At 41.1% G+C, this 27,015-nt stretch overlaps 2 protein-coding genes across 3 annotated transcripts; one reads left to right on the plus strand and one right to left on the minus strand.

Annotated features, from left to right (window-relative positions):
• Positions 1-305: 305 nt before the first annotated feature.
• atpaf2 (ATP synthase mitochondrial F1 complex assembly factor 2) lies at positions 306-7,664 on the minus strand. Of its 2 annotated transcripts, XM_026179017.2 has the most exons (9): positions 7,409-7,664; positions 7,231-7,292; positions 7,094-7,138; positions 6,826-6,974; positions 6,489-6,586; positions 5,635-5,715; positions 1,828-1,940; positions 1,473-1,588; positions 306-1,120 (listed from the first exon to the last, which is right to left on the minus strand). In XM_026179017.2, exons 1-9 carry the CDS (start codon positions 7,438-7,440, stop codon positions 983-985), a joined length of 834 nt encoding a protein of 277 aa, XP_026034802.1. In that variant the 5' UTR covers positions 7,441-7,664; the 3' UTR covers positions 306-982. The 2 variants fall into 2 exon arrangements, with proteins under 2 accessions (XP_026034802.1, XP_026034801.1); XM_026179016.2 differs by having other exon boundaries at positions 7,231-7,490.
• A 98-nt stretch (positions 7,665-7,762) lies between these two features.
• Positions 7,763-15,475, plus strand: LOC113028600 (glucose-induced degradation protein 4 homolog). Its single transcript, XM_026179018.2, has 6 exons — positions 7,763-8,154; positions 8,543-8,602; positions 12,459-12,566; positions 12,662-12,763; positions 12,852-12,982; positions 14,037-15,475. Exons 1-6 carry the CDS (start codon positions 7,963-7,965, stop codon positions 14,098-14,100), a joined length of 657 nt encoding a protein of 218 aa, XP_026034803.1. The 5' UTR covers positions 7,763-7,962; the 3' UTR covers positions 14,101-15,475.
• The last annotated feature ends 11,540 nt before the right edge of the window (positions 15,476-27,015 follow it).

Below are 27,015 nucleotides of genomic sequence, written 5' to 3' on the forward strand. Positions count from 1 at the left end.
GAACCTTTAATTCCCTTTATAAACCAAACTGATATCTTATGGAAGTAGCATTAGCTCTTCTGTTGGTTAATGCGAACTTTGAATAGTTATTTTACGTTTTTACCCATTCCTGGTATTTTTAAAAAAATATATCTATATATTTATTTTAATTTATTATGATGATGCTTATTAGTTAACTATAGAAAATATTTGTCTTTAGTTATCTTTATCACTATAAAAGTGTTATATAAAGTGCATTATCAGATAAATATGACATAAGGGAAAATGTTTTGTGAAAAAAAGAATATGAATCATATCCACAAGCATGATGTCATTCCTTGATTTATATCAACTGTAATAACAACAATTCCTGTGAAGACTGCTCTTTGCAGAGAAGCTTTACTAATAAAGGCGTTCTCTCTACATTTTCAGTTTTACACTTCACCAGCAAAGAAAAACACCGTGACATACAGAACATAGTTAATTCATTAGCAAAAAATAATTAGAATTCAGAATTTAATGAAGTTTATATTTTTCACATGTAATTGCCAGAGCCAGACAGCACACAGTGCAGTCAGTACAGACTGAATAGTGTGCAGTTAAGATGAGCATATCTGCTTTCCAGTAATGACATTGTGGCTCAAAGAAAGCAAAAAAAACAAAACAAAATCAAATGCAGAATTATTGCTCCACTGCCACAGAGACAACAAAAACCTTCACTATTCTTCTGAGGCAATGTGTCACTGTCCAAAATGTCACGGGTGATTGAGAACCCACTGGAAACTCTGTGAAGGGTGTCACACTTGGCAGCTGCTACATGTAAACACTGCAAAAAGGAGAGCCAGCATGTTTTACTGGAGTGAGATGACTGCATAACAGATCACAACAGAGCAGCTGTCACTGCTAAACAGAACAGACAGAATATGCAGCCTTTTTGTGAATGCAGAGACATTTATACAACATAGGTGCTGGGGATGTTCTCAGTAGTTGATCCTAATCCTTTTCAGTCCTGCAGAAGTTTATGTTTGACAGTCGAACTCTCGGATGTGAGGTGAACAAAAAGGGCACCAGCAGCAGTCCGTGCCCTCAGCTCATACATGTCGTAGTCATGGGCCCACTCCACGTTTCCCCAGCGTCGAATCTGTGAAGGGGGGGGGGGGGGAGAAAAAGAAAGAAAGAAATACGTTAATAGGATTAAATAGAGAATATGTTAAGAGTGTTGGCCAGAAGAGCATCATAAATCAAGACATTTGCAAAAAAACAAGCAAAACTTTCACGTTTTATACATTATATACTGCCAGGGTAGGTGTCATGTAAGAGCGTCAGTAAAGCTAAAACAACAAATCTTAGAAGCTTCTCGTAATGACAAATCCGGTACAAAACCAGTTTTGTCCAACTCCTCAGTTAAGCCAATACATAAACTGACTGAAAAAGGCAAAAATCCTCATGCAAGTAATATTAAAAAAAAAGCATATGACTCAGCAATTCCCTACCTGGTATTCCTCCTCCAGTCTGGAGAGCAACACCGCCTGCTCCACGCTCAGGTGCCTGTCAATCATGCCCAGTGACAATACAATAGACTTGAGCTGGGTGATCACATATTCAAGTCCTGCACAGGAACAACAACACGCATGTAAAATTTAGTCAAATCACATATCAACCAAACCATGTGATTTAAACATCACACCATCTCCACTTCAAACAGCATTTCCCTTCCTCATCATCAGCTGTGCCATTACAGTTACCAAACAAGCAAAACATGTTAGATACAGGCAAATCCCATCTAAAACAAGGTCAAAAGAGTGAAAAAACAAAACAAAACAAAAAAAGCATATAGGTCTGTGTTACCTGTCAGAGACCAGAAGTTGTGAGACTTGAGATGTTGCCGTAAGGTGTCTTTGGTTGCCTCTGGAATCTCAGGGCCCAAAATACTGGCTGAGGAGCCAATAGTGACGTTATATCTGCAGCGAAGTTGTGGGGAAAATAAAAATTAGTAAAGCACTTTCAAAACGAGAACGTCGATGATGTAGGAGCTCATCAAGCTCACGCGCCATCGCATGTCATAGGTCAGTGTAATGTGTGAGAAAGTGATGCTGTTTCTGTATCACTGGTTGGTTTTATTGCACAAACTAATGAGATTTTAAAAGTCATATCCAGGGAAAATTTGTCTCATTCTGCACCAAATGTGTGTGTTTGAGCTCAAGAGTACCATGACTACATGGTCAGTAGTAACTATGGCCACAAAAAAACATGATTAAATATCAGCATGTCATAGATTTAATCATAATGCTGACTTTATGGTGTTATAAAGGTTCCAGCCACACCTTCGAGTGGAGTCAGCCAACAGGACCAACTCCCTCTCTGATCATGACCAACAAGATCATGATCAGCACCACCTAAAAAGATACAAGTGGTGCACAACTAAGCAATATTTCAAGCTATTACATCATGTGGTGTTTCATGTAGTCCTTTCTTTAATATTAAGTTAACAGCTTCGCTAAATGGTTCGAACTGGATATTGTTCAGCACATCAGGAGTGAGATTTTAGCGAAACTGTAAGCACTGTGCATGAAGGTTACACTGGAGAAATCCCAAATTGAGCATCTGAAATTTGCCAAATGGCATCCTATTAGTTCTTGTTTTCAATCATCAGGCTTGTTTTTTATAATTTATCATTTTAAAACATAACTGCAATGATTTTGTGGCCTGAGCATGCTCAGAAGACTACATTTTTGAAAAAAGAAGAAGAAGAAGAAATAGAAGAAGAAGAAGGGCATTTGCAGATGACAAAACTCATTTTATGAACATTACAAGCAATTAAATGCTAACAAGCACTCTGGGAGGAATAGTGATTCTTGTGAACTGTGAGCAGATGACTGTAGAGACGAACAGATGGAGACGTCATCATAGCATAAGCTCATCAGCACTTTGGTGAAAAAGCTAAAAAGTTGGAAAGAATGTAAAATATGAATCACTTCTCCTTAGATTTAACTGAAATATACAACAAATACAAAGTATCAAGTGTTGAACATGAGTAAAAAAATATTGTTCTTTAAAAAATAAAAAAAAATAAAAACAGCACTCATTTTCAAATTTCTACTTTTAACATGTTGTAATTTTTCTAGTGGTTAACACATTTGCCTTACATGCCGCTTCAAGACCAGAAGGAGACACTTAACATACTCCTAGTGTCACTCCCAACACCAGACAAATGGGAGTATTGTGTCATCACAGCATCCATTTAAGATCTGTGTCAAATTAACATCTGGTGTGGTGCGCCATTGGGAGATAAGAGAGCAGACGAACATGCCAACCTACCTCAGGATTTCTTCTCAGTTATATAGCATATTTAAAAGATTTACAGTATCTAAAGATATCACATTCTCACGCATAACTTTCTGCTTAGAAGAGAAGGAATACCCGCATATATGGCACAAGGCTAAAGAACAACATGAAATGGCTTAAAGTTCCCAGAAATCACAGCACTAAACACTCTGTAATCTGACCAAATGGATAATAGAAGCTCATTCAGCTTGTTATGAATGAAACACAGAAATCCCTAACAGCCTGGCTCCGTAGCAAGATTGTAAACTGGTTAAACTGGCCAGGCTACAGTCCAGACCTGTCAAGAAACATGAAACAAATCTGGCCATTGTTCAGGTTGGTATTCAAATAAATAAATAATTACTAGAAATTGCTGTTGACTTTTTTGCATTACTTTACTTATTTACTCCCCACAGCAAGTAATTCATTTATCTATGCAGGTGATACATAGGGATGGGTACCGGTATAATGGCACCGGTTCTGACATAAACGGTAGTAACCAGACCGAAAAGCATTTCGGTGCTTTATTTCGGTGCTTTTTTCCCCTGAGATGTCATACACTTTAGATTCTAGCCAATCATTTTACCTTTGCAAGCGTAGTAGGCGGGCCCAGGTACGTACGTTCTTTTAGAGCAGAGCTACAGATTAAAAATGACCAAGGCGAAGCGGTCAAAAGTCTGGCTGTACTTCACAGCAAAAGATGCAAACTCAGCAGCCTGCAACAAGTGCTTTAAGGTGATACAGTGATACTGTGCAAAGGAGGCAACACCTCGAATTTGATGAAACACCTGGCAACGTTAAAAGCCAAGAAATGTGCCGTATTTGATAGCTTGCTGCGAGACCTCACACCGAGCACATCTACTGCGGGTGTGGTGTCTGTTATCGGACCCGGAGTTAGCAACATCCCCCAAAAACCCGAAGAGGAGAGTCCTGGCCCCTAGCCCTGCCAGTGTAGCAGAAATGGTGATGGATGATGATGGCCGCAGCAGCCGTTCTTCTCTGCGTGAGTAGCTTAATGTTGTTTGTGTGTAATTTACGTTGAGTATGCTAACCACGTTATTACATTAATGCACGTAAGGTGAACTAGCAAATACCATTGTAGTTACATGCAGCTGTCTTCTTGTTTGATGGCAGATACTCCCTTCACCCTTTCCATTGATTAAGCACTGCTTCCAGCCAAGAGTGATGCCATATATGCCCTATAGCTGCAGAAAAGGCTAACATTGTTACCTTTTTACAAAAAAACCCAGCTGAACATGAGAGGTTTTTGGACCAATTTTGTGTTCCCCATTCTTTAAGCACCGGTTCGAGCACCGTTTAAGCACCGGCACCGTTTCAAAAGTACCGGTTTGGTACTGGTATCGGATAAAACCTAAACGATACCCATCCCTAGTGATACAGGTCAAGTAGTTAAACTACAGACAAGAAGTAACTACTACATTACAAACTCTAATTTCCTCCTAAATTCAGACAAAACTGAAGTGGTTTTTTTTTTTGTTTTTTTTACTTTGTCCTAGAAGCATTACATGTAACCAGATATTTACTTGAGATGGTTTTAACTTGGCCTTCGGTAACACTATGAAGAATCTTGAAGTCATTGTTGATCACAGCATGTGCTTCAGTGAGCACATTAAACAAAAATGTAGGAATGACTTCATTTATTTGTGCAATATTCCTAAAATTAGAAACATCCCAACAAATTTATTATTATTTATTATTGATACTGTACTCATTATTATCATAAGGTTGCCTTAAAAGTTCCTTGAAAAGTCATTCAGTTGCTGAATATCACAGCCAGAGTAGTGACATGACAGATGGCTGCTCCACCCTGAGCCTGGTTCTGCAGGAGGTTTTTTCCTGTTAAACTGAGTTTTTCCTTCCCACGGTCGCCAAGGGCTTGGTCAATGGGCATGATTATTGGGGTTTCTTTCTAATATTGCAAGGTCTTTATCTTACAACAGTGTCTTATGGTAACTGTTACAAATTGAGCTATATAAATACAACTGAACTGATGTGTATCAGATACGCTGCTCATTATAAGGCTTATGTTATTGCACAACATCATCTGTGTAACATTCTGTTAATAATATTACACAAATTCTTTATATGCCTGTATTTCTACAAAAATCACTATTAAAATAAGGAGAACATACACAAGATTTTCTTTAACTATTTTGAATTAAGTATTAAGTACAGCAATGTGAACACCACAGATGAGGCCTTTTACACCTAATTATTGTTATTAGGAAAAGAAAGGATACCCCGAAAAGAACACGAATATTTTACCTTCAAAACTGCAGCATGTACAACAAGAGCTAAAGCTGTTCTTACCTTTTTTCAATCCACTGCAGCACAGGGTCCCATTCATTCCTCTGCAGCTCGACTAAACCATGGGGCTCATCTACTCTGTAACTACACAAAACATAAATCCTACAACATTAAAGTCACAATAACTCCAATCAATTGGTGGCAACTAAGCAACATAAAAAACATCAACTCAGAAAATAACCAGCTAAGTTTGTCTACAGTGTGTCAATGTCTCTTTATAGGTGTTAAAACACTGATTTTTTATTAATAAAATGAACAAATGAGTGGCTCCTATGAGGAAAATGCTTTAAAAATGTGATATTTAACAGTGTAACACAAGTAGATTTTATAAGCAGGTACAGGAGTTAGCTATCCATTTATTCTGCTACTGTAACAAAATAATTTTCTTTTTAAGTCAAATTGTAGAATGTTTCATATTTGTCTTTCAACACAATGTTGGCTTTAATTGTGATTTAAGTGACGCTGTTTAAGGAAAATACCTGAATACCATCATAATTATGATCAGGAAAGCATACATATTTAAAGCTATAAAGAAACAACAATTAACTGTAGTGCAAATCAAACTGTTCTTAAAGTATCATAGCACTCTGCAAAGGGACATTTTTTTCCCAAGGTGAAAAAGGCGAATATAAGTGTTACTGGATATTAATACCATACAATAGTTCATTTCCTGTCTTATTTTGTATAAATTCAAATTTAAATAATTCTCAGATGCATACGTGGATCTCTGAATGCACATGGGCGTTCACAGGATATACGGACTATGTAGATGTATATACATGCATTCGCATATGAGTTTATGTTTGAAGTTTCAGAAAATTAAACCTAAAATAAATAGAAATAAACAAGTGCCATACCAGATGGTGTCAGTCTCCAGAAACTTGAGAGCAGCGGTGATCATTTGTTCTTTGCTGCGTTGGGTGGGATTGTCGAGAGCCGTGTTGCACAGGGTAGTCTGAGGAAAGAGTTTCCCAAACTTAATATTACAGTGAAATTTTTGTATAAATATCATGGCAAAGTTATTTTAAAGGTACACGTCCTGCAAGTTGTTGGAAGATCTGGGTAACATTCCTTTTATAAATATGACCTATCAAATCATAAAACTCCTCTCAAATTTTCCTTTTCTCTGAACATTATTTTATGTAACGTAGGTGCCACCAGTACTTTGCTACAACTCCATGTCAAATGCTTTACCAAGTGCATAGTGTAGAACTTGAGTGTGTCCCTTTGAGCATCCCACTCAGTTGCAACAGCGATGGCCAAGGCTTCATTTGGCACCGTGAACAGCTTCCCTCCTGGAGTTTTCAGCTTCCTTTGGTCCAGGTTTATCTCATATAAACCACCTATATAGAGATATTTTTCAAAAGATATCCAGAATGACACAATCATAAAGATGGGGCAGGAAAACCTGCTACTACAATACTACACTTGACTGGATTACTAATGACAAAACTACAGATACCTTCACTTTGAGATATGCTGACATCTTGATAAAATCTCTTCCTTTCTGGTGAACAGAAAAACGCCACATCAGGGTGAAATGACACAAATCTTCTGTAGATGACGGGAGCTTTCATTCAATGTGGTTATTGCTCTTACCTGCTGTGGCTGCGGAGTATCTCGCAACACATTCGTAGTACTGATTTCTCGGGCACACTTTACTGAGAGAAAAAGCATTCCCAACCTGACTCTGAAGTCTAACTATACACCTAAGCATAGCGGAAAGTATGTGAAGATGTGATGCTTTTAAGTAAGGCTGACTGAGAAGAAAACACACCTGCGAGATGTCTGTGTCCGAAACGTCCTCATTTAACAAGAGTTAGCACTGCACGCATAGTTTCCTATTAGCATCAAGTCTTATTTTTAATCCATTTATCAGCTGCTCAATTCTTAAGCATCTCTTGTGTTCAAAAACACGCGTGTGACCTTCGGCGCTTGACAGCAGCGTAGAGGCTTCTAGTTTCTTTGGGAAATGTAGTTTAAAAAGCGCTTCTATACGTGCGCTACACATCCTTACACAACAGTTGGAAAACTACACCCAAATATTTCCACGAAACCTTCCGCATGTCGAACCAATGAGCTTCGAAGATGTTCGAAAGCCAGACTCAGTTGACCAATGAGAGCGGCGGATACTTCTCGCTAAAACACCGCGTCGAAGTCCACTTCTTTGGGAGCTTGGTTGCTGGTAAACTGAACTGTAGCGGAATTAAGTGGAATTTGAATGTTGTTGGACCTCTTCGGCTCTCTGCCACCTCCTCGTAGACGCCGACAGAGTACCTCTCCTCGACGGCAATTGCCCGTGGTCGGTGCCCGGTCAGCGAAGCGGGAGCCATGCCTGTCCCCGCTGGATACCTCAGCGACTCCACCGCCGCGGCCTTCACATCCTCGGCCTCACTTATCCCGCCGCCCCCGATAAACACGCAGCAGCCCGGTGTTGTCACTTCGCTCCTGTACAGCGGTTCCAAATTCAGAGGCCACCAGAAAAGCAAAGGAAACTCTTATGACGTGGAGGTTGTTTTACAGGTGGGGCAGTGAAGCGGCTATTTCGTTATTCAGTCGAGATGTCAGAGGCATTTGGTCATCTGTCAAACGGGCGGCATGATGATTGACAGGTGTTAAAATCAGCCTGTCCTGTCCCGTAGCAGTGCCCACGACTGAATACAAACAAACATTTTAAATTTGTTGTCAATGTTTTAATGCAGCTGAAGTAATTTATTACTATAAATACTAATAAGGACATTCAGAATTGGTGTAAAGGCCTACACAAACATTTACCTCAGTAGAAAATTATTTGTATTTGAGGTTGCTGTTAGAAATTAAATATTTAGCATTGGCTTTGTAAAACCATAACTTGATCTGAACTGATGTCAATGTGATGTAGTTTATTGTATGTCTTGCTTTCTTTTTAAAGCATGTGACCATGGAGGATTCCTACTTATGTGGCTACCTGAAGATAAAAGGACTAACAGAGGTGAGAGAGGTGATTCCCTTCATTAAAGCATGAGCATAAATAATTTATACCATGTCTGGCCACAGCTGTCATGGAAATTGTTGTGACTATTTTTGTAGTAGCAAACATGTCTAACAGTGCCAAGAGAAAAAGGCAATAACATAAGACAACACAAAGAGTATTGGGCTTTTCAACCAAAGTATCAATTGATGTTAAAACAGTGGGAAACGTAAGTACAGCTGTTTAGCAAAAGGAGTAGAAGGGCTAACTTCTTGAAGGCTTTTTGCATTTTTTTAAAGGTTTTTCTTGCACATACTGTCCACACTTTCCATTAAACATCTACTAATTCATTTGCTGGTCACTATAAAATATACATTTCTAGTTTAATTTCAACTATTGAACCTTTTCTTTGAGTGCTCTTTGAAATAGTTGAATCAGTGACTGCACCCTCCCCTGAGGCAGATCGCACCAGTTATTGTGGCCGTGCAACTCCTTTTTGATTGGCCTGTCGAGAACACATTGTTCTAATATGCATGTCTCATCAATAAAAAAATGTTGTTAGCTTAATACTTAAAAGTAGTTTTGAGATTGTCACACAGGTTCTTGAAATCCTGTAGGTTTTAATTTGTTAACGGCTTAAAGTCAGAACACCTTAATACCTACAGAAATGAGCGGGTAGTCGGGATCGGCCACAGACAGATTCATGGCAATGGTAGAGAAGATATAAGACACCCAACATGTGTTATTCAGTAGGCTACATTTTGAGCTCACAAACAGGCAGTTTGAGTTTGTGTTGAGGCTGTGTGCACTAGGTGTCGGGAAAGGCAACGTTTATCACAGGTTGAACTCGAATGGCCACACGTAACCAGAAGAAAACAAACAGTCAAAACAAGACTGTAGTTAAGTTAAATGACTTCCTGAAAACTTATATTTAGGCTTTTAGTTCATCCTCTGCTTCTTCCTTGTCATTTTAATTCAACTTTCTTCTGATTGGTGGATGTTATACTACTAATCATGCCTTAATAGCAACGTTTAAAGATGGTGTGAATAAGATGTTATCAGCACACTGGCAAAATGGCCATAACACTATCTCTGCAGGAGGTGTGTTAAAATCTATTTCACAGAGTAAATTACAGCTAACGCAATACATGCTATAATTAGTGTCCTCGGTTATTAAGATAAGATAACTCTTTATTGTCATTGCACAGTCATACATAGTACAGTAGTACAATGAAATTGGAAAACTGTCCTACGCCGGCACTAGGGCTGCCACGATTAGTCGACTAGTCACGATTACGTCGACTATCAAAATCGTCGACGACTGATTTAATAGTCGACGTGTCGTTTGAAGCTTTGTAAGATCCTGAAAGACGCAGGAATAAGTAGCAGGATTTAAGAGTGTAATAACAGACTGAAACAGAAGATGGCAGCACTGCATGTACAAGGATGCCAACTGCCGTTAAACCCCGAAGAAGAAGAAGCTGTGTCCCAGAATTCATAGCGCGGCCCAGCTCAGTTTCCAACAATGGTGGCAGCTAGTTGGTTTTACTCTTATTATTCTTTCTGGGTCACAAAATAAATGTTTAACATATTTTCAGGCAAGAATGTAGCTGTGTAAACCTCAAATATCTGCTCAGTTTATCAAGACACCACATATTTTCAAAAGTGCTCCGACGTTTTCAGAGATGTCTGTTACCCACTAGCTCGATAGCTAGCCGGAGGCTAGGCTAGGCTAACTAGAGCCGTGAGAACACCGGACTCCCGGCAAATCGTTTTCAAACCCACCGCCGTCTTTCGCTACTCAGGTTAAATATATATATAAGTCACTTAGATAACTTCAAAATGTTATTGTTTGGCTTTTTTTTAGTATTTTATTTGTTCCTGAGTAAATCGGTTTGGCTGAGATTAAAGTTTTTACACAGCTGAATAAACATCAAGCAGACAGCTGATTATCAGAAGTGTGAGATGCTCAAGAATTTACTCCGGTGTCCTGTTATATTTTAGATAGCAAGGAGTTTATTAAACCACAACAATCTGCAGATTTCATTAAAATTTAATAAACTATCATCTTGTCTTTATTTTTAGTTAGCACATACTTTAAACACTTAAAGCTGTAAGCTAATGATAGTTATATAAGAGCAGATGCTGCTGGTGCAATAAGCTGTATGTCCAATGGATGATCTGATTAGTCGACTAATCGCAAAAATAATCGGTGACTAGTCGACTATCAAAATAATCGTTTGTGGCAGCCCTAGGACTCGGCACTACATATAACACAACACGACACGATATGACACATCACAACGCAACAAACAACACAACACAGTATATTAACTTAGTATAAAAAAGAAGAATAAGTGTATGTGTATTGCACACTGTTATTATTGCACATTAATTATTATTGCACCTTGTTATAAATATAAATATTATTATTGTTATTGTTTTAAACATTGTTACCTCCCCCCTAAAAAAGTCCAGGGAGGTAGCCAGTCAGGTCAGCCATTTACATTGATCAGGGCTATTGCCCTGTTGTAAAAGCTGTCCATGAGTCTATTTGTTCGGGACCTCAGCAGCCTGAACCTCCTGCCAGACGGCAGCATCTTAAACACCCGGTGTCCTGGGTGTGTGCAGTCCCGTAGGATGCTGCGTGCCCTCCTGAGACAGCGAGTGCTGTACAGGTCCTTCAGGGAGGGAAGAGAATGTCCAATGATTTTTTGGGCCATATTGATGATCCTCTGGAGTCCCTTTCTGTGTGCTGTGGTGCAGCTGGAGAACCACACACTGATGCAATATGTCAGCACACTTTCAGTGGAGCAGCGGTAGAAGACGGTCAGCAGCTCCTTCTTCAGCTCCATTTTTCTGAGGATTCTCAGAAAGTGGAGACGCTGTTGGGCCTTCTTTAAGACCGCAGAGGTGTTAGAGCTCCATTGGAGGTCTGTGTCTATGTGCACACCCAGAAACTTGAAACTGGAGACCCTTTCCACGCACTCCCCGTTGATGCTGACAGGCTGCAGCTCGGACTTCCTCCTTCTGAAGTCAACTACCAGTTCTTTTGTCTTGGTGGTATTGAGGTCCAGGTTGTTATCTACACACCAATCTGACAGCCTCTGAACTTCAGCTCTGTACGCCGTCTCATCTCCCCCTGAGATGAGCCCCACCACGGTGGTATCATCTGCAAACTTGATGACTGTGTTGTCTGGGTGGGAACTAACACAGTAATGTGTGTACAGAGTGTACAGTAGGGGACTCAGTACACAGCCTTATGGAGAGCCGGTGTTGAGGCTGAGGGCTGAGGAAAGATGAGGCCCCACTCTAACTCTCTGTACACGGTCTGAGAGGAAGGCTCTGATCCAGCGGCAGGTGGTGGAAGGAAGTCCAATTTCCAGCAGTTTAACTATTGGTCTGTCCGGGAGTATCGTATTGAAAGCAGAGCTAAAGTCAACAAAGAGCAGCCTGGCGTAACGGCCCTGCACTTCCAGGTGAGAGATGGTGGTGTGGAGCGTTGTAGCAATGGCATCTTCAGTTGATCTGTTAGCTCTGTATGCGAACTGGAGCGGGTCGAGTGAATTACAGAAGTAATTACTAGGTAACAGCTCACGTCTTTGTGTTCCTGCTGTACAGAGCATCCAGAACATTCCCACTGTATGAATGCAGTGGTGAACTAGCTGTGACATTGTGTTGGCTTATTACACATACCTCTTATTTGACAGTCTCTAAATGATCACTTTCTGTAGTGTTTTAGAATTGAAGTGTCTTTTATATAATTGAACATTAAGTAGACCGATGTGTTTGTTATCATTTAATGTTACTTTCTTTTTAATTACAAAGAGTAGAAGTGACCAGACGTGTCTTCAGTTGCTTCTCGTTGTTGTTTTAGGAATATCCAACACTGACCACTTTCTTTGCTGGAGAGATCATCAGTAGGAAACGGCCATTTCTAACTCGGAAATGGGATGCAGATGAGGATGTGGATCGTAAGCACTGGGTATGGTGAAACCGCTTTTATTTGTAAATTACAAAAATTATTCTCCATCAGACTGATTTATTCTGACCTATCCTGTAAACATTTTTTGTGTCCAGGGCAAGTTCCAGGCCTTCTACCAGTATGCAAAGACATTCAACTCTGACGATTTTGACTACGAGGATCTGAAGAACTCTGACTATATTTTCATGAGGTGGAAGGTACGATTACCGAACAGTGAACTTAACTATATTCTGCAGTAGGTTGCCTCTTATATTTCTGTTGGTTTTTCTCACCTGCCTGCCTTAGGAACAGTTTTTAGTCCCTGACCACACAATTAAGGACATCAGCGGCGCTTCCTTTGCGGGATTCTACTACATCTGCTTCCAGAAATCCACAGCAACAATTGAGGGCTACTACTACCACAGGAGCTCCGAATGGTGATGCAGCACACTAAAAGTTATTGTGATTCAAGGTTGACTTGTATTAGGAGCTTTAACCAGCTGGCTCACCTCTGAAAAGTTGCTTTATCCTAGACTGGCTGAAAATCTGGTTGGGGAAAACTCATTCAGTCAGCTTCTCTCAAGTTTTCTTAATTGTGGCTCCTCAGATAATTAGCAGACAGCTCTAGTTTAAAATGTGTAATTTTATATACACAAATGTTAGGGAGTTTTTAATTGTTTTACTTGCTTATGCTTCAAAAGTTATGTTACACATATTTCTGTTTTCTGTTCAGTTTTCTGTTGAAACAGGAAGCTGTGACACTGACAAGAGACCAGTACAGAAATACATATCCGCAGAAGTTGACTTGCATTATATTATTCTTAGAAATTGACTTGCAACACACATACTTTGTGACACACACACACAGCTTACACACACAGACAGCTTTTCACCCGTGCCGCACGTTGTCAATCTTAAGTGTCTCAGTGTTGTTTACTCACCTGACTGTTTGTTAACTGTAAATCTCTGACAACAAAGCAGAACAGTCCAACCCGCAGTTTGGTCTGTTTAATTTATGTGGTTATGCTGCCTGGTTATAAGCAAACTTAGCCCCACTTTTACTCCATCTCTAGTGTTTTTGTGCATTCTGTGGTAGCAGTTTAACTGTTGCTGTTCAAAATAGTCTCCAAGCCATTTTTATCTCACGAAATTCACACCTACAGTCAATTTACAGCCACCAATTAAACTAACATCCAAGTCTTTGAGGTGTGGTTGTTGGCACCATTGCCTTAGTCTTTCTGTATGTTGTACCTATGCAAAAATGTTCATATTGCCTCATATTATACAGAATTGAAGCCAATACCAATATATTTGCGACCAGCCAGTATCAGATAGGTGATTGATATAGGTCTGGCTGTAATATTGCATTCGCAGAAGTGCAGCACTGCTCTGTAGCCTGTACCTACAAAAATGTGCCTTCTCACTCTTATGTCTGTATTTCTCACATAGTGCTGATGTATATACATGCTGACATATACAATCTCCTACCAGGTACCAGTCTTTGAACCTCACCCATGTTCCCGAGCACAGTGCAGCAATCTACGAGTTCCGGTGACCCTGGTCGGCGTTGTGGATCTTTCTTTTGTTGGACTAAGACTTAAAAGCAAAGCAGAGGTCTGCAGACGCTACTAGGGATTTGGACTTGGAGCAGTACAAACTTTTACATGTTCTCAACCAGTGGGTGGACAGACGAAGATGAGTATACAGGATATAAGGGACAAATGAATGTACGCATGGAAATGCTGGAAAGGAAGAAAGTGCAGGTGTGCTCCCTGGTTGGAGCTTGTAAAGTCAGAACCAGCAGCAAAGACTGGGTGCGGTTCATATAGTGTGCCCCTTTCTTCATTTCTTTTAATGTCTGGCTTTAAAAATGCTTGGCACAATATCTCGAGACACTTTAAGCTGAGTTGGGAATTCCCCTTCTTATTTTGCAAATCGAAACGTATCCAGCTTTCATTCACTTGGAATGAGCAGAATAAACGGGTTCGGCGACCGTCGGACAAGGATTCCTTGCAGGACTCTGTTCTTATAAACACAATCTCTAAAGAAGTAAATCACCATGTCGGTGGAGGAAAGCCAACACAGAAGGTTAGGTTTATCAGGTTTTACAATTGGAGCTTTAATAAGCTCATAAGCTAGAAAGTCAGTATTTTTAAGCTAAGCTGGTTCTTTGTTTGCCTGCCAAGAGTATATGTTGTTTTACTCTGAATGATGGTCACTGAGCGGCACTTTTTCTTTCTTTCTTTTTTAAAAATGGATACAATCTGAGAGACACAAGCTTTTCCCCTGTGTTTATAAAACCGCTTGGGAGATCATCACATAGGATTGCTGTGGATCTTATTCTTTTGAGTTATGTTTGCACAGGTTTTGTTTTTGTTACTAAAATGCTTGCAGTTAGCGTTCTACACTTACATCCCAGTACACAAGCTTCAAGGCCGCAGGTTTCACACTTTTCATTTTCTTTATTACATGAAGGCTTTAGAGCCAGTACAATCCCATAACAGTATTCAGAAGAGTATTTTTTTATCCTGCACTCTGCATCAAACGAAAAGCTTTTTACTCCCCATGTGTCGTTTTAAATTAAGACCCCCCCCCACCACCCTACATTTGTCTCCTCAACTATGCAACACTTTCAAGATAGCACTCCCCAAAAGTAAGGCCCTGATATGTGAGAGGGAAAATTTGATTCTATCCTTAGAGTATATGAAAAAGAACTATCTTAATTAAAAGGAAATATTTTTGTTATAAATATATGTGACAACACTCTCCTGCCTAATCATGTTCCCCTTCTATTTGATGGTGCCATCTTTTTAAAGCTTATTAGAGTTGTATTATAACAAAACGTGTTTGTTTGAGACTAACATTGGATTTGATTGGTGGTGTGACTATAAAGAGTGGAATATGGATTTAAAAAAAACAATTTCAAAACACCCTTTGTTCTGTCTTATGTGTTTGACCTCTTTACAATAAGTTGTGGTACGTGTTCATTTCAAACTCTGATGAAAGGTGTGATAAACTGGAAGATCATCTTGCCCTCTGGTGCCCTCTAGTGTCGCTAAACACTTGTTGCAGCCTTCCTGAGGATTTATCGACCCTGACTTTGTTTTGAAGCATTGTGCAAAGGTCTTGACGCACTTGCAAAGGTCTTTTAAAGGGTTTTTTTGGGACGTTTGCTGCTTGGCTGCAAAAACAACCATTTTTAAGAGAAGGTTGTTTTTGTTCGTTTAGCCACTGGCCTATGAATCATAAGCACAAAGAAGGCACTTAAGTCAAGGGATCAACCAGTGTTGTGTCGAACACAGTTAATTTAACAGTTGACAACTTTAAATCTTTAAACACTTTGTTACTGGCAGTCTGTTAAAAAAACACATTTTGGTCACATTTCTTTAGTTGAATCGATATAAATATGTGAATTTAAAACACAGTTTGGCAGAGAGGAAACCGTATTTTTGCACCAACAAAAGGATTCACAAAAAGCTACAAACTTCTCAGCATGGTGTAAATTGTGTCTGTGAGAAATCTGACTAAGCTGGGCAAGTAGAGGACAAAATAAGAAGTTGCAGGACTAAAAAAGATCTGCAGATGATGAAAAGTATCTGAATGTCATGTCTGTAAGTAACAGGAAAAAACAATCCAGCAAAGACCTGACGCAGGATCTGAGAGATCCATTTGATCCTTTGTTTCATCTACCGAAACCTCATCAGAAATGGTCTCAGTGGAAGAAGCCTCAATGAAAGGAAAGCAGGTAGGAAAAACGGAGGAATGATAGATTTTTGCGTGACAATGATCCCAAACTTTTCCACAGTATAATCATGCTTGGATAGAAAAACACACAATAGAACAAACACTGTGGGTTGTGGATGGGCCTCCTCAGAGTCTGTACTTCAACATTTGTGAAACGGTGTGAGATCATCTGGATGAAGAACACAAAGCCTGGAGAACTGTTCCTCAAGATTAGTAAAGAAAGTACCAGAAAACCTGTCTCAGTGAGTTCACACCATGTTGTTCCTTGTATGTTTGCAAATGTTTGAATGCATTTCTGTATTCATTTCTTATTTTCCCAGCAAAGAAACCAGCTTTCAGCCGACTGAGACACAAACACACATCCTTTATTGAAAAAGAAAGTATTGTTTGAAAAGTAAGAAAGAGACGCTCTACTCGCCTAAGGAGAATCAAGCAGCTGCTTTAATTACATATATTTGTTAGCTAACATTTACCCACCTTTCATTATTATTATTGTTTGTTTTTCTTGTCTGCTGGCCTGAATTCTTGCAATGTAGCAATCCAGTTAGTACACAGAGGAAAGCCTTACGGATGGTTAAGAAATGGGGAAACTGAGTAGTTGTGTTAAGCTCAGGCTGGACTGCATTTTCCAGTTTATCCTCTCTTTAGTTTAGAGGCCGCAGCATCCCAGAATAAACAAAATCATTTTCACTACGTGACTGCAGTGAGAAGCAGGTGTTCATTGGAATAAACTAGAAATGGTGAAAGATAGCTAACCTATCAGCACTTTGTAGTGTTATCCCCCAACACCATGTTTTAGGTTCCCCTAAGAGTAAATAAAATAATGAGTAGTATCATCAATCTAAAAGATTTGCTTTCGCTACAGTTGTTGTTACAGGTAATGTAGTGCACCTGATTTAAACATATTCTTCAGCATTGCATCCTTCAAAGAATAGATGAGAAAAATACGAACACTTGTCAAACTGTCAACAGAAGCAAAAATATGAAAAAAGATAAGTGTTATTACAACAGTCAAATATTTATAATACAAATGACCACCACCATCAGAGGCACTCAAGCCCCAAAAATGGATAAACTAACATGTTAATGCAACTGACAATACAGATGAAGCCATTTTTGTGGTGTTTTGAGCACAGATTCAAAGGATTGTTGTACTGTGATGCTTCCTCTATCAACACACGAGCACAAACAAAGCTTCCTCAGAGACCCTTCCCTGTATTCACCGCCTTACCACCAGCTCGACTCCTCTCCCATCCTGTTAATTACAGCTACCACTGGATGGTGCTAAAAGCCATGCAAAAGAAATGCTGAATACGATCACTGTTACATGTCAATAGGCAAAAAGCAATAAAAAAAATGTATTATTACCTTTTAATTATTGCCCTTGGATACTTACAGACTACTGCCAAACAACACACTGCTTTGAACTTTCAGTTTTTCAGAATAATGTAGACAATGTTACATTTTTTGGCAATGTTCCAATTCTTGTCATCCGGAAGCTAGGACCTTTTTTGTTTTCATAACCTCAGGTGATCCAGTTTTTTTGCTTCTTCTTCCACGGCATGACATTCGTTACCTCCCATCTGTGATTTATTATGCAGCCGGTACAGATATTGCTGCTCCTTCGCCTTAAGCATCACCAGCAATGGACAAAGCTGTAGATCAGCCAAATCAGCCAATGAATATCTTGTTGTAAGAAAACATTTCCTAATACCAATGACACCGTTTTGCAGTTAGTCACTACAATGGAAACCACTGTTAATTACGTAACAAGGTCAAAAAAACAGATTATTAAAATTTCCATAACCAGTGCCAAATAAAAGGACCTATTTGAAGTTTGGTAGCTTGATTTTGCTGTTTTCGCATTTATTGCAGTCACTGTAAGACGCGATACCTGCTAATTCTTCTTTAGATTCATTAATAAAAAGTTCCAGGTCTTTAGTGGATTCCCCCCCCCCCCTTTTAAGGACATTCGGACACTGTTTTCTGCTGTAGATAGTTTAGATAGCTTTTTAGTCATGCTACATCCCAGTTTTTTTAAGCAGAACTGTGCCAAGATAGACAACAAGGAATTATTTTATTTGATGGTGCAAAAATACTATAAAATACGAGGTTATAGCTGTCACTCTATATTATCTTTGCCAAATTTTTTTCCAATTTTTTTGCACAGAATCAACTAAAGGACAAAATGTGCATTCTCAGATTTTTTGATAGGGTGGATGGATGCATGGATGGATGGATGGATGTGTTTTTGTGACAGCCTGCTTTAACAAAGTGCCTTAATGTACAATTTAAAACTGGCTCATCCCCTGAGTTAGGTAGGTGACTTTTCTATGCTTGATTGATTTTAAATGAAAAAAAAAGAGGTTAGGTACAAGAACTGGATCCAAAATGAGGAAACAAGCCTCAAGAATTGCCACTTAAGTGCATTTTTAAAAAATGTATATGAATGCCTGGTTGTTTGGAAGCAAAAAAAACCCAAAAAACTTCTTTATCCCTGTTGCTAGCTGGAATAATTGTGACTTACGATCTTGGTCTGCTCTGTAGATCCTTTGTCTGGTACCAAGACTGCATACCATCTGAGGGTGGACAGGGCTGGGAACCCTGACCTATGTGGGCGGTTTGCGTGCCTGAGAATTCCGAGAATAGTGGCAGGGATTTGTTACCAAATAACATTCCCATTCTAGTTTTGCAATATGCGATCAAAGTATTTGTTTTATGGCATGTGTTGTGCAGAATTCTTTCCCTGAAGGAGTGGAGCTGGGTCACTTTCACATTTTTTATTCCTTTCACACTTTCTCTACTCATTTCATCGAGCAGAGTATTTTGGTTTGTCCAACAGGCCACTTAGCATTGTGAAAGCTACATTTCTGGCTTCCCAGAAGCTTTTTTTTAATGCAACTTATCAGAATATGCAGAATATATTTAAGTAAGTAAAGTTTATTTATATAGCACCTTTCACAGACATATGTCACAAAGTGCTTTACAAGGTAAACACATAATACAATCATAAAATACATCATAAAAACCCTGGTCTAATTAAAATTTTAAAATCGCACCTGAATCTGATTGGTAGGCAGTGGAGCAACTTTAAACCAGGGGTCATATGAGGCAGTTAAACAACTCCTTGGTGGCAGAGCCCCTGGTGTTGATGAGGTCCGCCCCGAGTTCCTGAAGGCTCTGGACGTTGTAGGGCTGTCCTGGTTGACACGCCTCTGCAATGTTGCGTGGAGATCAGGGGCAGTACCTGTGGACTGGCAGACCGGGGTGGTGGTCCCCATCTTTAAGAAGGGGGACCGGAGGGTGTGTTCCAACTACAGGGGGATCACACTCCTCAGCCTCCCTGGGAAAGTCTATGCCAGGGTGCTGGAAAGGAGAGTTCGTGCGTTAGTCGAACCTCGGATACAGGAGGAACAATGCGGTTTTCGTCCTGGTCGCGGAACACTGGACCAGCTCTTTATCCTCTCCAGGATACTACCGCGGTAAAGTGAGCCGTCATTTGTGAGCCGCGGTCAAGCCAGCCGCCTCCTATCCGCCGCATAAATTTCCTTGCGCTTTTACACCAGTCTTTACGGTAGCGCCTTTTCGCTTTATGTGCCGATTGAAAGACTATACCCGCGCGCGCACAAATTACAATGTAGCAGCCCGATACAGTCAATACAATTATGGAAATGTCAGAAATTCATTAAAAATCATCCTGAGTAGTTGAGGTCCAACTTTCAACACATCCCCCCTCTGGGACACCTACTGTACCTGTGTGCCAGGTTTCACCCAGATTTACTGTAGAATTCCTCAGAAATTAAAGGGTACTTGTATTCAATGCAATACAGCCAATGCACTACAATTGTGTCAATTTTCAAAAATTCATTAAAAATCATCCTGAGTAGTTGATGTCCAACTTTCAACACATCCCCCCTCTGGGACACCTACTGTACCTGTGTGCCAAGTTTCATCCAGATTTACTGTAGAATTCCTCAGAAATTAATGGAAACATTTATTCAATCTAATACAGCCAATGCACTACAATTGTGTCAATTTTCAAAAATTCATTAAAAATCATCCTGAGTAGTTGATGTCCAACTTTCAACAGATTCCTTCTCTGGGACACCTACTGTACCTGTGTGCCAAGTTTCAGCCAGATTTACTGTAGAATTCCTCAGAAATTAATGGAGACATTTATTCAATCTAATACAGTCAGTACAATAGAATTATGTCATTTTTCAAAAATTCATTAAAAATCATCCTGAGTAGTTGATGTCCAACTTTCAACACATCCCTCCTCTAGGACACCTACTGTACCTGTGTGCCAAGTTTCATCCAGATTTACTGTAGATTTCCTCAGAAATTAATGGAAACATTTATTCAATCTAATACAGTCAGTACAATAGAATTATGTCATTTTTCAAAAATTCATTAAAAATCATCCTGAGTAGTTGATGTACAACTTTCAACAGATTCCTTCTCTAGGACACCTACTGTACCTGTGTGCCAAGTTTCAGCCAGATTCACTGTAAAATTACTCAGAAATTAATGGACATTTATATGCAATTCAATACAGCCAATACACTACAATTATGGAAATTTCAGAAATTCATTAAAAATCATCCTGAGTAGTTGAGGTCCAACTTTCAACACATCCCTCCTCCGGGAAACCTGCTGTACGTCTGGGCCAAGTTTCAGCCAGATTTACTGTAATATTCTTCAGAAATTGCAGGGAACTTATGTTCAGTGCAAGAAAGGCTGAAAGACGACCACCACTGAACAAGACACACAAGCTGAAACGTCAAGACTGGGCCAAGAAATATCTCAAGACTGGTTTTTCTAAGGTTTTATGGACTGATGAAATGAGAGTGAGTCTTGATGGGCCAGATGGATGGGCCCGTGGCTGGATTGGTAAAGGGCAGAGAGCTCCAGTCTGACTCAGACGCCAGCAAGGTGGAGGTGGAGTACTGGTTTGGGCTGGTATCATTAAAGATGAGCTTGTGGGGCCTTTTCGGGTTGAGGATGGAGTCAAGCTCAACTCCCAGTCCTACTGCCAGTTTCTCGAAGACACCTTCTTCAAGCAGTGGTACAGGAAGAAGTCTGCATCCTTCAAGAAAAACATGATTTTCATGCAGGACAATGCTCCATCACACGCGTCCAAGTACTCCACAGCGTGGCTGGCAAGAAAGGGTATAAAAGAAGAAAAACTAATGACATGGCCACCTTGTTCACCTGATCTGAACCCCATTGAGAACCTGTGGTCCATCATCAAATGTGAGATTTACAAGGAGGTAAAACAGTACACCTCTCTGAACAGTGTCTGGGAGGCTGTGGTTGCTGCTGCACGCAATGTTGATGGTGAACAGATCAAAACACTGACAGAATCCATGGATGGCAGGCTTTTGAATGTCCTTGCAAAGAAAGGTGGCTATATTGGTCACTGATTTGTTGTTGTTGTTTTTTTGAATGTCGGCGAGGAATTCCGCACGGCACTCCCCTCCATTCACCTCGCGAATCTCCGCTCTCTTCCAAACAAAGTCGACGAATTACTGCTCTTAAACCGGACTAACAAGGACTTTGCACGCTCTGCTGCCCTCTGCTTCACTGAAACCTGGCTCAGTGAGCGAGTCCCAGACGCTGTCTTAAATCTGCCGGGCTTCCAACTTCACCGGGCGGACCGCGAAACAGAGCTCTCAGGGAAAACAAAGGGTGGTGGAGTCTGCTTCTACATTAATGAAGGTTGGTGTACTGATGTCACAGTGTTACAGAAACACTGCAGCCCACACTTGGAAAGTTTTCTCATCAACTGTAAACCTTTTTATTCACCGCGGGAGTTTTCTTCCTTCATGCTGGTCGGAGTTTACATCCCTCCACAGGCCAACGCGAACAACGCACTGTGCAAGCTGGCTGACCAGATTACTACCCTGGAGAGGAAATTCCCGGATTCCTTTACAATTATTCTTGGGGATTTTAACAGAGCAAACCTAAACCACGAACTCCCTAAATACAGACAGCATATAGTCTGCCCCACCAGGGACAACATCATACTGGATCACTGCTACACCACTCTAAAAGATGCCTATCGCTCTGTGCCCCGGGCAGCTTTGGGACATTCTGATCACTGCATGGTCCATCTTATTCCAGTTTATAGGCAAAAACTCAAACGTGCCAAGCCTGTAGTCAAAACTGTGAAGAAGTGGACTAACACAGCAAAGCAGGAACTGCAGGACTGTTTCGACTGCACTGATTGGACTGTTTTTGAAGCTGCATCTGAGAACCTAGATGAGCTCACGGACACTGTGACATCATACATCAGTTTCTGTGAAGACGTGTGTGTGCCAACAAAGACCTTTTGCACATACAACAACAATAAACCATGGTTCACTCCTAAACTCCAACATCTTCGCAAGGCCAAGGAGGACGCCTACAGAAGTGGTGACAGGGTCCTGTACAAGCAAGCCAGGAACACACTGACCAAGGAGATCAAAGCAGCTAAAAGGATCTACTCCCAGAAGCTGGAAGAACGGCTCTCAGCCAACGACCCTGCATCAGTGTGGAGGGGCCTGCAGGAAATCACCAGCTACAGACGCCCCCCACCCACTATTGAAGCAAACAAAGACCTGGCCAACGAGTTAAACACTTTCTATTGCAGGTTTGAGACGGACAGACTCCCACGCCCCACCCTCCCCTCCCCAGGGACATTGCTTCAGACATTGACCCCCAACACACCTTCCACCTCTCCCCCCTTCACCCTGCCCCTCCCCAATCAAGACTCAACGACCACCCCCACCCTCCCCAATCCAGACTCAACGACCACCACCACCCTCTCCATCCCAGACTCAACGACCTCCACCACACCTCTCACCCCCCTTTCCTCCTCCCTGAAACTAAGAATACACACTCAGGATGTGAGCCGACTATTCCAGAAACAGAAGCCCAGGAAAGCCCCCGGACCAGATGGCGTCTCACCCTCCTGCCTCAAAACCTGTGCTGAACAGCTGGCTCCCATCTTTACTCGCATCTTCAACAGATCCCTGGAGCTGTGTGAAGTTCCCTCCTGCTTCAAACGCTCCACCATCATCCCTGTTCCCAAGAAACCCACCATCACAGGACTGGATGACTACAGACCTGTCGCCTTGACGTCTGTGGTCATGAAATCCTTCGAACGACTGGTGTTAGCCCATCTGAAAGACATTACAGGCCACCAGCTGGACCCTCTGCAGTTTGCCTACCGGGCAAACAGGTCAGTGGATGATGCAGTGAACATGGGGCTGCATTACATCCTGCAACACCTTGACCGCCCGGGAACTTATGCCAGGGTCCTGTTTGTGGACTTTAGTTCAGCTTTTAACACCATTGTGCCTGAACTTCTTTCCTCCAAACTCTCCCAGCTCAGCGTGTCACCAGCTACCTGTCAGTGGATCACCAGCTTCCTGACAGACAGAAAGCAACAAGTGAGGCTGGGGGAGATCACCTCTGAAACCCGGTCCCTCAGTATTGGTGCCCCTCAAGGATGTGTCCTCTCACCACTACTGTTCTCCCTCTACACTAACGACTGCACCTCCAATAACTCTGCTGTCAAACTCCTAAAGTTTGCAGATGACACCACTGTCATTGGCCTCATTCAAGATGGTGATGAGTCTGCATACCGGCAGGAAGTTGAGCGGCTGGTACTCTGGTGCAGTCAGCACAATCTGGAGCTGAACACTCTTAAGACTGTAGAGATGACAGTGGACTTCAGGAGACATCCCTCAACTCTGCTCCCCCTCACCATATCAGACAGCCCTGTGTCGACTGTGAAGATCTTCAAGTTCCTGGGTACAACCATCTCCCAGGACCTGAAGTGGGAGACCAACATCAACTCCATCCTCAAAAAGACCCAGCAGAGGATGTACTTCCTGAGACAACTGGGGAAGTACAGTCTTCCACAGGAGCTGCTGATCCAGTTCTACACTGCGGTCATTGAGTCTGTCCTGTGCTCCTCCATCACAGTCTGGTATGGAGCAGCCACTAAACAGGACAGGAGCAGACTGCAGCGGACTGTACGGGCAGCAGAAAGGATCATCAGCGCCCCCCCCTGCCCTCCATCCAGGATCTGTACCTCTCAAGAACCAGGAAACGGGCAGGGAAAAATCATCGCAGACCCCTCACACCCTGCACACAGACTTTTTGATCTGCTGCCCTCTGGCAGACGGTACAGAAGCCTGCAGACCAGGACCACCCGACACAGGAACAGTTTCTTTCCCCTCGCCATCTCCCTTCTTAACAGTTGACCTGTCACACTGCTCCCACTGCCAGACTGCAACTGCACCTTATGTACATTTTGTAGTATTCATTCCACCTCATTCATTTCTGTATTTTATGTATATAAGTTTAGATTCGTTATTTATAGTTGGTTTACATAGCTTTGTGTATGTATGTGTAATGTGTATATATAGACACGTGTGTGTGTGTGTGTGTGTGTGTGTGTGTGTGTGAGTGAGAGAGAGAGATTTACATTGCTGTGCTTGAGAGCCACCATCTACCAGAACCAAATTCCCTGTATGTGTCTGCACATATACTTGGCCAATAAACACGATTCTGATTCTGAGATGTATATTTGTGAATGTGGAGATGTTATATTGGTTTCACTGGTAAAAATAAATAATTGAAATGGGTATATATTTGTTTTTTGTTAAGTTGCCTAATAATTATGCACAGTAATAGTCACCTGCACACACAGATATCCCTCTAAAATAACTAAAACTAAAAACAAACTAAAAACTACTTCCAAAAACATTCAGCTTTGATATTAATGAGTTTTTTGGGTTCATTGAGAACATGGTTGTTGTTCAATAATAAAATTATTCCTCAAAAATACAACTTGTGTTACACCACTCCAGGACAACTTGGTGTAAACAGCAGAACCGAGTTTATTTGGGTACTTCAGAACCGTGGCTTTCACATACAGAGCCCAAAAATACACTCTTCTTCTTTTCCTTTTTCGAACATAGTTTTTCTTTTTTCGTGACTGCCCCCTACTGGTGGAAAAACATGTAGCAGCCAAAAATCCAAACATATAGTTGAATAACACAAATACCAACAGATTTATGCAATGTTTTGGACATATTTTAGCTTTACACTTTACCAAGTGCTACATTCCTCCCCTGCTAAATAAATGTTGTCCCAACATTGAGGAAACATGACAATAAGAAACAAAAATAAACAACTATACTTCTCTTTTCCTTGTGACAACGTAGAGATGGCGTAAGTCGGAATAGGATTTAGCAGTGCTTTAAGATCACTTTCATGATGCACTATTGGACCTCAGGTGACAGAATCACATGTTACTCTCTTACCAGATAAGCATCGGCTTATAACAATGCTGAGTTGTTTCCAGCAGTCCACATACAATTATTACCCTCTAAGACATTACTATCACTTTATCACGTGCTCCGGAGCTTATCAACTTAGATAGTAACCATTTAATCACAATTAACCTCATCAAACATAACGATCCAATGTCTTACGCTACCATCCCAAAAGTATCAAATACTTGTGTCACCATATTGGTAAGGCCTTGTAAGTCCCCATACATTTTTGAAAAGTAACATCATTTAAATTCAAAAAAACTCTTTCACAGTTCAATAATAACTAACTGGCACATAAGCTGCATAGTAAGGCATCTGTAGAGCTGCCCAAGGTACTCCAAACTGGTCATAGAATGGCGGTGCTGCTGCACTGGCATACAATGGGTTAACACTGTGACCAATTGCTCTTTGAACTGGTTGGCCAAACGCATCATAAGTCAATATTTTCCGTGGACATCTCTCCCTCTGAGATCTTCTCGGCTGCGGTTCCGACAGTTCTGGGTTCATTTCACTGGGCTGACCTGGCGAAGCAACAGTGTCTGATGATGCTGAGGTGTCATGTTCAGCGTTACCTTGTCCATTCACCATTTCTACTTGAAACTCTTCAGCATCCACTCTAAGCTCCGTGCTCTTTCGCTGAAGGTCCTGGTCCAGTTCAGTAGCAGGTGCAGACACCATTAAATCCCCTTGAGGCTGACAGTGGTGGTGCCTCACTCTCTGAGACCAATACTGTTCTTCATCATCTGAGCTCTCTATATGGTTCGATGCGTCTTGTAGGTCTCTTTGTTTTTGTGTCTGTGTAGTGTGGCTTCGTTCAGTTCTTGTTATTGTGGGAAGCGGTAATGCATTACAGGGCATTAACATGTTGCGGTGGAGGATACGGCCTCGCCCAGCACCACGCTCCGGCTTAACCTCATAAACAGGGCTGTTTTCCCCCTTTTGAGAGATCACTATGTGAACTTGATCCTCCCAATAGGAGCGTAACTTTCCCGGGCCTCCCCTCTCTGACATGTTCCTGACAAGTACCCTGTCCCCAGGTGAGAGTACAGCACTTTGTCTCTTCAGGTCATAATGTGATTTCCCTCTTGCCAGAGTCTTTTTAATGTTTCTGGATGCAATGTCATATGCTTCTTTCATTTGTTGTTGCCATTTGTGAGCATAATCCTCATATGATTTGCATTTGTTCGTCTCACTCAGTCCAAAAATTACATCAATAGGGAGACGTGGATGTCTACCAAAGAGTAAATAAAAGGGCGAGTACCCTGTCGAGTCACTAGTTGTGCAATTATAGGCATGCACAACTTTGTTTACATAGTCACTCCAGTTTCCTTTCTTTTCCTCATCCAGGGTCCGGAGCATTGACAGCAAGGTGCGATTAAACCTTTCCACTGGGT

Source organism: Astatotilapia calliptera, chromosome 8 (assembly GCF_964374335.1).
Source record: "Astatotilapia calliptera chromosome 8, fAstCal68.1, whole genome shotgun sequence".
Lineage (NCBI taxonomy): Eukaryota > Metazoa > Chordata > Actinopteri > Cichliformes > Cichlidae > Astatotilapia > Astatotilapia calliptera.

Excerpts from the sequence above, each read along its gene's own strand:
- atpaf2 (XM_026179016.2), bottom strand. The coding sequence starts at position 7,348 with ATGCTTAGGTGTATAGTTAGACTTCAGAGTCAGGTTGGGAATGCTTTT. Across the intron at positions 6,975-7,093 it reads CAGCATATCTCAAAGTGAAG|GTGGTTTATATGAGATAAAC; the intron begins GTATCTGTAGTT and ends ATCTCTATATAG. Across the intron at positions 1,589-1,827 it reads CAACTTCTGGTCTCTGACAG|GACTTGAATATGTGATCACC; the intron begins GTAACACAGACC and ends GTTCCTGTGCAG.
- LOC113028600 (XM_026179018.2), top strand. The coding sequence starts at position 7,963 with ATGCCTGTCCCCGCTGGATACCTCAGCGACTCCACCGCCGCGGCCTTC. Across the intron at positions 8,155-8,542 it reads ACGTGGAGGTTGTTTTACAG|CATGTGACCATGGAGGATTC; the intron begins GTGGGGCAGTGA and ends TTCTTTTTAAAG. Across the intron at positions 12,567-12,661 it reads ATGTGGATCGTAAGCACTGG|GGCAAGTTCCAGGCCTTCTA; the intron begins GTATGGTGAAAC and ends TTTTGTGTCCAG.